This window comes from Nanorana parkeri, unplaced genomic scaffold, assembly GCF_000935625.1.
Source record: "Nanorana parkeri isolate BGI_ZX_2015 unplaced genomic scaffold, ASM93562v1 scaffold188, whole genome shotgun sequence".
Taxonomy (NCBI): domain Eukaryota; kingdom Metazoa; phylum Chordata; class Amphibia; order Anura; family Dicroglossidae; genus Nanorana; species Nanorana parkeri.
Genome location: NW_017306456.1, coordinates 843,259 through 854,872, shown reverse-complemented (window position 1 = coordinate 854,872; position 11,614 = coordinate 843,259). Strand labels below are relative to the sequence as shown.

General features: G+C 48.9%; 1 protein-coding gene and 1 long non-coding RNA gene across 2 annotated transcripts in view; one reads left to right on the top strand and one right to left on the bottom strand.

The window, feature by feature from the left end:
* Positions 1 to 3,584: 3,584 nt before the first annotated feature.
* Positions 3,585 to 9,434, bottom strand: LOC108786035. The gene is made up of 3 exons (XR_001941171.1): positions 9,422 to 9,434; positions 7,050 to 7,053; positions 3,585 to 3,668 (listed from the first exon to the last, which is right to left on the bottom strand). It is a non-coding gene; the product is annotated as an uncharacterized LOC108786035 (long non-coding RNA).
* SRGAP3 (SLIT-ROBO Rho GTPase activating protein 3) overlaps positions 3,668 to 11,614 on the top strand; it is an 85,058-nt gene continuing 77,111 nt past the window's right edge. The window contains exon 1 of the mRNA XM_018555241.1: positions 3,668 to 3,743. Coding sequence (XP_018410743.1) covers positions 3,686 to 3,743 — 58 coding nt within the window. The 5' untranslated portion in view covers positions 3,668 to 3,685. The remainder of the gene's footprint in view (positions 3,744 to 11,614) is intronic.

Here is an 11,614-nt window from a genome sequence, read left to right as displayed (position 1 = left end):
CTTTGATGGTGTAGCCCAGTGGTTCTCAACCTGTGTAACCTCACATTTGTCCTTGGTCATTAAGTCATGACCCAAGTCACACTGCAAGTCACACTGCAATGGAACGCGCAGCATTGCCGTAACCGTGCGTTCCTGTGCAGGCGATCGAAATGTGGGTGGGAGGTGCGTTTGGGGTGCCATTCAAAAGATCCACCAAGTCTCCCTACCTTTCGAGAACCAGAGTGGATGCTCAGCCTGGGCTGCTGTGCTGTGACATCGATATGTGCATTGTGTGTACAGCTCCCTTTGTGTGCCCTGAAGAGGTGCAGGGAGCCAGAATGTGACATCACTCTGATCCAGGCACCTCTACAGGACAAGTGAGGAAGCTGTCCGTATGGATGGAGCTCCCTCACGACCATAGCCCTAGCCCATCCCACCTCAAGCTGACACTCGGCACCGGGCAGCATATTTTGAATGGCTGTTTGGCTTAAGAGCTGGCTGTGCTGCCAAAAGGGGGGAGGCAGAGGAAGGCACACGGCGACCCACTGAATATGGGATCGCGACCTACTTTTGGGTCACGACCGACCAGTTGAGAAGTTGAACGAAGGGTATAGCCGGATGAATGCCATTCGCCTGGCACTAGTGCCCCTAGATGGTGCTAACAAGTATAGACAATTCCTAATCTCACCAGCGCCATCTAAGGGCGGTATTGCCATGTGAATGGTATCCACCTGACTATATGCTGGGCCGAACTTTTATAGATGAGCCCCTTCGATTGTGACCCGACAAAAAGGGCAGGTCTCTTCAAAACCTATTTGGAAATCAGGGGCAACTGGCTGCGATGCCACAGGGGCAATCACAATAGCAGTGGTGGCCAACTTACAAGATATAACAGGCCTCATATGGGGGCCCAGATATCCCCAGGGACCACACCTAATATGTAGTGCTACAGATGCTGCTGACAGACTGCTAGAGATGGTCGCAGACTGGTGACAAGTGCAGTTAAAGGCTGGAGATATGCTGCAGTTGATTGTCTAGGGACATGTTACATAAGTGAGAGTTAGAAATCACTGTCATTACAGCCCCCTAACAAATCAATATCCCAATACTGGCTGCTAGGGTCTGAAGACCGCACACAATAAATACCAAATGGCTGTAGTTTAGACACCAGAGGAATAGAGAGAGTGCAGTGAGACAGAAGGATGTAGCGAGAATGACAGGGTGAACTGGGCCAGCCGTGTCTATGGAAGGAGAGAGAGCGGAGGGGGCAGTGATAGGGGATGCAGTAAGGGATGAAGTGCAGAAGTCCATAGAAGGAGGGAGGCAGGATCTTGCATTGATAGGGATGCAATGAGGCAGCAGTGTCCATGAAAGGATGAGAGGGTGCAATGATACAGATTCAGTGAAGGATGCAGTACAGCAGTGTCCATTGAAGAATGAAAAGAGGCATCATGTGCAGTGATATGGGGTGCATTGAGGGATAGATTACAGCAGTATCCATGAAAGAAAGGAGAGAGGAGTGAACAGTGATGGGGATGCAGTAAGAAATTAACTACAGCAGTGTCCATGGAATGATGGAGACAGAAGAATTCAGCAATTGGGATGCACTGAGTAAAGCAGTGTTAATGGAAGGATGAGAAGGTGCAGTGATACAGATGCAGTGAGGAATGCAGTACAGCAGTGTCCATGAGGGTGCAATGATAGTAATGCAGTGAGGGATGGAATACAGAAGTATCCAGGGAAGGGGGAAGAAAGAAGAGTACATGGATACAGTACAATGCATTGAGGGATGCAGTTCAGCAGTGTCCAGGGAAGGATGAGAAGGTGCAGTGATAGGGATGCAGTGAGGGATGCAGTTCAGCAGTGTCCAGGGAATGATGGGAAGGTGCAGTGATAGGGATGCAGTTCAGCAGTGTCCAGGGAAGGATGAGAAGGTACGGTGATAGGGATGCAGTGAGGGATGCAGTTCAGCAGTGTCCAGGGAAGGATGAGAAGGTGCAGTGATAGGGATGCAGTGAGGAATGCAGTTCAGCAGTGTCCAGGGAAGGATGAGAAGGTGCGGTGATAGGGATGCAGTGAGGGATGCAGTTCAGCAGTGTCCAGGGAAGGATGAGAAGGTGCAGTGATAGGGATGCAGTGAGGGATGCAGTACAGCAGTGTCCAGGGAGGGATGGGAAGGTGCAGTGATAGGGATGCAGTGAGGGATGCAGTTCAGCAGTGTCCAGGGAAGGATGAGAAGGTGCAGTGATAGGGATGCAGTGAGGGATGCAGTTCAGCAGTGTCCAGGGAGGGATGCAGTTCAGCAGTGTCCAGGGAAGGATGAGAAGGTGCGGTGATAGGGATGCAGTGAGGGATGCAGTTCAGCAGTGTCCAGGGAAGGATGGGAAGGTGCAGTGATAGGGATGCAGTGAGGGATGCAGTTCAGCAGTGTCCAGGGAAGGATGAGAAGGTGCGGTGATAGGGATGCAGTGAGGGATGCAGTTCAGCAGTGTCCAGGGAAGGATGGGAAGGTGCAGTGAGGGATGCAGTTCAGCAGTGTCCATACATGAGAAGGTGCAGTGTGCAGGTGTAGTGAGAGACAGAGTGCAGTGGAGTTCATGAAAGGGGGAAATAGAAGGATGCAATGATAGGAATTAATTGAGGGATGGAGTTAAGCAGTTTCCAGGGAAGGATTAGAAGGTGCAGTGTACAGAAGTAGTGAGCGATAGAATAGAATGGAGTCAATGGAAAGGGGCGATAGAAGGATGCAGTGATAGGAATGCATCGAGGGAGTTTAGCAATGTCTAGATAAGTATGAGAAGGTGCAGTGATACAGATGCAGTTAGAGATGTGTACAATAGTGTCAAGGGAAGATAAAAGGATGCAGTGATAAGGATGCAGTGGAGTTTAGCAGTGTTCAGGGAAGGATAAGAAGGGGGAGATAAGGAGGCAGTGTCAGAGATACAATGTGAGATGGAGTTTAGCAGTGTCCAGGGAAGGATGGAAAGGTGCATTGATAGGGATAAGGTGAAAGATGCAGTACAGCAGTGTCCATGGAAGGGGGAGATAAGGATGCAGTGATAAGAATGCATTGAGGGAGTTAAGCAGTTTCCAGGTAGGGATAGAAAGATGCATTGATAGACAGCAGTGTCCATGGAGTGGGGAGACAGAAGGATGCAGTGATAAGGATGCAGTGTGACAGGATTTTGCAGTATTCAGGGAAGGATGAAAAGTTGCAGTGATAAGGATGTGGTGATAGATGCAGCAATGTCCATGGAGTGGGGAGACAGAAGGATGCAATGATAAGGATGCATTCAAGGAGTTTAGCAGTGTCCAGGGAAGGATGAGAAGGTGCAGTGATATGTATGCAGTGAGAGATGCAATACAGCAGTGTCCATGCAAGGTGAGGCAGAAGGATGCAGTGACTGCAGGGATGCAGTGTCCAGGGAAGGATGAGTATGAGGAAGGAAGGATGGATGTGTCTGCTCTGAGTGTCCACCAGGCTACAAGCCATGTCTTGTAATCGGAGCTGGGAGGAGTCAGGCTGACGTGCAGCCTCAATTCAACCCTGCAGCAAGAAAAGAAAGAAGGAGAGAAGGAAAACAATCCGAGCAGCAGAGCAGCAGAGCAGCAGGCGAGCCCCGTGCAGAGCGATGCAGAACTCGGTGTGCGCTGCGCTGCGCTGCAGGTGATCCGATCCCCGGGAGACCCTCCGAGCGGCGGAACCATGTCCAGGTTTAGGAAGGACAAGGAGATAATCGTTGACTATGAGAACCAAGTAAAAGGTGAGTGCAAGGTGTGTACCCTCCCTGCTGCCAGCCTACCCTGCTGTGTGTTCCCACTGCTGCCAACCTACCCTTACCTGCCAGCTGTGCCCTCTCTGCATACCCCCCTCCTGCTTCGGGTCTACCCTATTCTATATGCCACCTGCTGCCAGTGTGCCCTCTTCTGTAAAACGACTGCTACCAATCTACCCTTCGCTGCTTACCTGCCAGTGTGCCTTATTTCTGCATTCACCTGCTTGCTGCCAGTGTGCAATCCTCTATACACCTCTCTGCTCTGTGCACCTACTGTACCTGCTGCCAGTGTGCCCTTTCTGTATTCACTTGTCAGTGTGCCCTCTGTCTGCCTACACTTCTCTGCTACCAGAATGCCCTCTCTGCATAAACCTACCTGCTGCCAGTCTGCCCTGCACTACATGCCGCAAGTGTGCCCCTTTCCTTACACCACCCTGCTGCCAATCAATGCACTACTTACCTCTCTGTTGCAAGTGTCCCCCCCCCCCCCCTTTTCATATGCTTGCGTGCTGCCAATGTGCCCTCCAATGTATAACTGCTTGCCCCCACCCTACCCTACCCTCCGCAAAATACCACCTGCTGCCAGTGTGCCCTCCCCTGTACACAACCTTGCTGCCAAGCATCCATGGTCTACTTATTTCCCGTGTTACTCTTGTATTCACAAGCTACATACCTTCTGCTAGTGTGCCCTCCACTTTACACCCACTGCTGCCACTGTGCTTTGCATTGAATACCCAATTGCTACCAATCTTCCACTCACTACTTACCCCCCTTGCTGCTGCTGCCAGTGTACCCTACAGGCACTAGCCACTGCACTGTTTGTATACTGATATGCACTTGTCTCTGCACTGTGCATACACTTGTCTCTGCGCTGTGTGTAGACTGACATGCACTTGCTACTGCAGTGCATTACCTACAGTGAGTAGGCAGACCACCCAGAATATTGCAGTGGCAGCCTCTCCCTGTCCAGTTGTAGCTCCCCAGGGCCTGGTCTCCCTGCGGCGTGGCCATCTCCATGGCAGGGCATCTGTGTGCTCCGTGCGGTGGCAGGCAGACAAGGGGGAGCAGGCTGCAATGCAGCTGTGCAGCTAATAAGGAGTGTCACTTTTTTCGGCCTGCAGCATCCATCATGCTCACTCACCCAGGAGCAGATTGCTCCCCTGATACAGAACAGAGACACTGCATTGTCTGCTAATAGTCATTAAATGATACACGTGCTATTCAGCTGCTGGCCTGAAATATTTCTCCAGGAGACAGGCCCACACTGAGATATGTAATGTATGGAAACCGTGTGCCTGCAATCCCTCATCCCTCTGCCTCTGGAATTGTTTCCTTGTCTTGGCCCAGCTCCAGGCCCTGAAACTTTCCCTGCCTCCCCATCTGCTCCACCTCTGTGTCTAATCTCCTCCTCACCTTTATTAAAGTCATATGTTGGCAGTTGCACTCTTAGCCCCCCATGCCCTTAGCTCCGAGCAGTCATTTGAACCCTCCTTCCTCTGGAAGTGTTCCTCTTTTAGGTTGGATGTAATGATCGGTATAAATCAATGTACTGCTTAAAGGGGTTTTCCTCTTTCAGAAAAGGGAAAGGCCCTCTACATTGGCGACCGACAGGGGCGTTCCAATCAGAAAACCCAATGGTGTGTTGTTTTAGCGACGGAGAAGATGGCAGTGGCGAAAGTTTTCCACCTTCTAAAAACAAAAAGTCCCTTCAACTACCCAAAAGTCCTTACATTGCTCTTAATTGTACGTTATGGTCCAGCTTGTAAGGTTGAGTTTAAAAAGGTCTTAAAGGAGAACTATGAGGTTAGTGCTTTTCACTCACCTCATAGTTCTAGCCGACCTGTGACAATGAGACTGTCACAGGTCGGCTCAGTAGATCGGGAGGTGAGGGAACACATACCAGGTTCGCTCACCTCTCGATCCTGTCACGGCTCTCTGCCGTGACAGGGGGAGGGCTGGATTCCCCTCTCCCCGCTCCGATCTGCCAGCGCTGACTGGCGGAACGGACGGGGGAGGGGGTGGGTACAGCTGGCTCTGCCTCTAGATAGGCAGAGCCAGCTGTCACTCACGCAGCTGAGCGGATCCCGTCATCTACGTTGGGATCCGCTCCGGCTGCGGCGTCTCAGTATACAGCTCGCAGTATACTGAGCTTAGGGTAACGGGAGGACGCTAGTTTGTGTCCCCCTGGGAGAACTATGGGGAAAAACACTGACCCCATAGTTCTCCTTTAAAAGTGGGTACCTGCTCTGCGTTCATGAGCACCCCCTTAAAATGCAGGCCACAGAGAGTGTATTAAATCAAATGGCTAAGTGAACTTGAGTGCTTTGTGAAATGTAGACTTTATTTTGTTGGATGTCAACATGTTTCCTGCAGCTTTTCCTTATAACGATATGGGCCTGTTGTCTCTCCCCCCCTTTCCTCCTGGATTCTGCCAGGAGTGTGTGTTGGACAGGTGATCCGACAGCCATGCCAACACCGCACACAGGATTGCTGAGCTTATGCTTCACTGAAATTATTACAAATAAAGGAAGTTTGGTGATGTTGCCAATGGCACGGGATCAACATCTATAATAAAAGTAATACTACAGAAAACTCTACTGAAACCGGGCATTTAAAGCTGAGCATGTGATAAACAAAATGCATGAGCAGAGATTACATTTGGTAAATACTGCGTGATTAAATGATCAGTAGATCCAGCTGAAGTACCATCCACAGGGCAGCCATCAGAAATTTTGGGGCCCCTTACACGGATTTAGGCCGGGCACCCCCCGTGCCGCTGGACGCAGGGCTTAGTGACGCGCTGGACGCAGGGCTTAGTGACGTGCTGGACGCGGGGCTTAGTGACGCGCTGGACACGGGACCCACCTGAGAGTGACCCTGCAGAGCCCACCGTAGATGCTGCACAGCCCATCTGAGACTGTCTATGGTGGGCTCTGAAGGGGTCTCAGGTGGGCTGGTCAGGGCTGCATCCCTCCCTCCTTTCCTTCCTTCCCTCCTTCCTTCCTTCCTAGCTCCTCTTACCTGCACACATGGCCTCGTCTGCCGCCAGACCAGCCAGAGGTGACGTCCCGTCACTAACGTGACGTCACTTCCGGCCAGTCCGACATCAGACGAGCAGCGTGGCTGATGGGGCCCTAGCTTGTCTCAAAGCCGCTGCAGCGGCAATGCTGGGGCCCTGCGCTGCTAGGGCCAGGCCTCCGCCTCCTCGCCCTTCACCGTCAGCCGATAGTCATGTAAGGGACCCGGGCGGGCCCCCCAGGCTGCCCGAACCCCTTACATGAGTATCGGCCGTACCCCCCTGATGGCTGCCCTGACCATCCAGATCTTAATTCCCTGTAAAAGTTCAACTTGGCACCGTTCCCTCCCAAGGCATTTAGGCCGGATTCTCTAATTAGATGAATGGCCCACATAGTGGGGCTTGGAATTACTTCTGCAGGAAAAGTCAGAATTTGCACTGAACTTCATCTTCCTTTATCACATGTAGTTTTGAACTTTTCGAAGGTGCTTGTGGACATTGGCTTGATGTGGTTTTCCTGTATGGTAATCATATGTCCAGCTTTGTAACACGTCTACTGTGAGTAAGATTTATTAGGGTTTGCATTTACCTTTTCCTTGCAGTGGTTGACCTTTGTAGGTGTTCATAAATGTGTATTAATGTGTATTTTGCTCAAGAAGTGTTGATGGGCCTTTGAAAGTATAATGGTGGTGTGGCAAGGGAAGTGTCTTTTTGCCTAAATATTATGCCAATAAAGATACACTTTCCAATCTCTGAATGTTGGGGGCGAGTCACTGGAGGACCAGTAGGCAAGACAGCCGTCCTTCAAAAGACAAATCCATTCCATCAAGACTTGTCTGTGTAAACACCCCAATGTTGACCAACTGCAAATGACTTCTCTTTTTCTTGGACAGTTCTTATCAACTTTTCATTTCCTCTTGCCTTCTAAAGACTAAAAAAGAGTTTCAGCACAAAAAACGTGTTAGAGGAACCAATTTTTGAGACTTGTTGGGCAATGAAGATGTCTGCGGTCTTCCGATGGGCCCCCATAGTCTTCTGATGCAATAGGCATGATGTATTAAAACTGGAGAGGAGCAAATTAGCACATTAAAATGTCGGCGAAAATCTGCTGGTTTGTTTCTGGCAGCCACTCCAAGTGTGTGCTCATTGTCCTTTCTCCCCTTTCATCTGAAGCAATAATGTCTAAGGGGTTCAGCAGCAGAGGATAAGACTTTGCAATGTTTGCTGATAAGGTCTTTGTTTTGGCAAGTTAGGATGGATCTTGTGGCTTTCTAGTGGTTGTAAAATTACTCACTCCCACCAACTCTTGGTGCATGTTAGGATTTGTAGTCCCATGACTGGCAGAGATCCCTCTTGGAGTGTGTGTATGTGGAGGGGGGTGTTTGGCAGAGGTCTATATCATTCCATCTCTCTGTGGAGGGTTTTATCTCTGTTGCATCACTCTCTTCATCTCTCCCTCTCTTTCTGTCTCCCTCCTTCCTGCTCTCTCTTGTTCTCTCTCATCTCCCCCTTCATATCTCTACATTATGTATAATCCTGTATCTTGTACATTCCTTATACCCCTGTGTCTCTCTTTACCCCCGATGTCTGTGTTTATAATGTATCATTACAGATATAACGTTGCAGCTGCTCACTATATTCAGATAAAATCCCATTCAGCGTCCCCTCCATCCCCATCTGCAATGTCTGTATATTTGTATATGTGAATACCGCCTGCACTTGTAATACAATATTTTCTGCCACACCCAAGGGCTGCATGTGTTTTTCCAATCTCACAGTACAGACAATCGGAAATAAATTCATTTTCTTGTCTCTCACGAGATGTTTGCTGTGACTGTGACAACTGATTTTCCTCTCGGTATTGTGTGTATATTGTGAGTGACTTCTGTGGTGATGAAGCCTTGAATAGTAACACACAGTTTGATTCATCGAGAAGAAAACATGTTTTCAGGCCTTGCGAAATCCGGCCATTCCATGGCACATAGTAGTAATATTTTTATACAATGTAACAAGCGAGGGAAGAGATAAACAAGGCAAGCGCAGCAGCATGCAGACGTCATTTCTCATTATTTTGCTGTTTGGATTGTTCTGGATTTTTTTTTCTCTGTTTGTATTAATAAACCTTGAACTGTAACCAGTAACTAAACTTCACTATTAGGCCCGGTTCACACTTGGGCGATCCGTGACCGCACAGCAATCGTACACGAAACCGCGCGGATGGCTGCGCGGTCACGGAACTGCCCACTACTGCTAATCACGCTGACAGTGGCATTATTCTCTAATGGCACCCTAGTCGCGCCAGGCAGATTTTCCCACTTCGATTCCACCCGGGCAATCGCGCACCATCGCGGTTGTAACCCTATTGAAATCAATGCGGCCGCACGGTAACTGCTTGCGCCGCCCCGGGACGCGCATCCTGGGATCGCACAAGTCTGCACCAGCCCTAATAGAGAAGTGTTGGCTTTACATTCACTGTTATGACATGTCCGTGTTGTTTTTTAAATATTGGGGATTAGTTATTCTTAAGGCCCCATTCACACCAGGGCGGATGCGTTTCAGCGCGGTTTCCGCACTAATTTTAGAAGGGCGGTTTTGTGCATTTTTAATCGCGTTTCAACGCTGAAACGCAGTAAAAAAAATGCCCAAAAACGCACTGATCAGCGTGTTTCCATTCAAATCTGTATAGAATCCGTGCTGCTTAGCGCGTAAAAAAGGCTCGGAGCATTTCGGTTGGCAGGCAGCTCGGATCACGCGGAGCCGCACGATCGCATGAACGGTCCCCATAGGAATGTATGGGATCGTTCATGTCGGCGGTTCACTGTGTGAACAGGGCCTAAAGGTGTCCAGCATTCAACCCGCAAGGATTATGAATTTAAAGGACTTTTCCCCATAGTTCTCCTTAGGGTAACGGGAGGAGACAAACTAGCGTCCTCCCGTTACCCTAAGCTCAGTATACCGCGAGCTGCGAGCTACTGAGACGCCGCAGCCGGAGCGGATCCCGACATCGATGTCGAGATCTGCCCTGCTGCGTGAGTGACAGCTGGCTCCGCCTATCTAGCGACAGAGCCAGCTGTACCCGCCCCCTCCCCCGTCCGTTCCGCCAGTCAGCTCTGGCGGATCAGAGCGGGGAGGGGGGAATCCAGCCCCTCCCCAGTCACGGCAGAGAGCCGTGACAGGATCGAGAGGTGAGCGAACGCCAGTATCTGTTCGCTCACCTCCTGATCTACTGAGCCAACCTGTGACAGTCTCCTTGTCACAGTTCGGCTAGAACTATGAGGTGAGTACAAATCACTCATCTCATAGTTCTCCTTTAAAAAGTCTCAGCAGACATTATTTTGATCCGAACCTTTATCTTCATCACCTGCCTATCCCTTTAGCTAAAGCTGGCCATACACCTATAGATTATCTGCAGACTTTCTATGGTCAGATGGAAAACGTGCAACACATTCCTCCATCCACACAGTTTAGCGTAGATGGAGGAATCTGTTGCACTTTTTCCATCTGACCAGAGATAATCTATAGGTGTATGGCCAGCCTAAATCCCTGTAGTTCCAAACACCATGCTTCAGGCTTTGCCCTTTGCAGTTGAGCGGGAGTGGGAGGTTGCACAGTATAGACTCACATGACAGCACTCTGCATTCTTGCCAGACGCTCTGTGAAAACCTGATAAATCTGTCTGCAACGGGCTTTATATATCTCAGATAAACTAAATGGATTTTTTTAGAAATCTCTCCACAGTTTAGTTATCTGGGAGACCGTTGTTAGCTTGTCAGTTTTACTTGTAACCTGGGGCTGTTGTTAGGGCAAATGGATGAAGTCTATTAAGGCTGACAGGGAATTCCGGGAACATAGGAAGCTGCACGGGTCAGGAATAATTTATGGATTATTGAGACACTTTCCTGAGCTATCATTGGCTGCTGATATTACATCCACCCCGAGATATACATACAGTACTGTTATTTGCCTCTGAAATTTAGTTAAATATAGATAGATAGATAGATAGATAAGATAGATAAGATAAGATAAGATAGATAGATAGATAAGATAGATAGATAGATAAGATAGATAGATAGATAGATAGATAGATAAGATAGATAGATAGATAAGATAGATAGATAGATAGATAGATAGATAGATAGATAGATAGATAAGATAGATAAGATAGATAGATAAGATAGATAGATAGATAGATAGATAGATAAGATAGATAGATAGATAGATAGATGTGCAGAAACTGATTTTATTGTCATGCTACCCTTGCTGAGTGACCGGCAGTGGAAATAAGCTGCACAGAGCTGGGAGCTGAGGGGCCCAGCAAATTATTATTCAGCCCGGCAGTAAGAAATGTACTATTACATTGTAACATCACAATTTATTTAGTGAACTGCAACTGCATGTCAAGCGCTTTTGGTTTTTTTGGACGGATTTTGGAAGGATTCACTTTTAGCATAGCTACACCCTCTCGATCAGCCTTTCTGAACCTTCAAATCCAATAGGAACCCTGGAAATCATTTCCAGGTCTCAGGGAACGTCTGCTAAAACAATTCATTAGGGGGTCAGGGGGAGAAAATGGCACATATTGTTAGTGCGAAGAATGCCCCCCCTTTAGAATGGTGGTGAAAATGGCCCCCCTTTAGAATGATGGGGAGAATGCCCCCCTTTAGAATGGTGGTGAGAATGCCCCCCTTTAGAATGGTGGGGAGAATGCCCCCCTTTAGAATGGTGGTGAGAATGCTCCCCTTTAGAATGGTGGTTAGAATGCCCCCCTTTAGAATGGTGCTAAGAATGCCCCCCCTTAGGAATGGGGCGGGGATGGCCCCCTTTAAAATGGTTTGGAGAATGC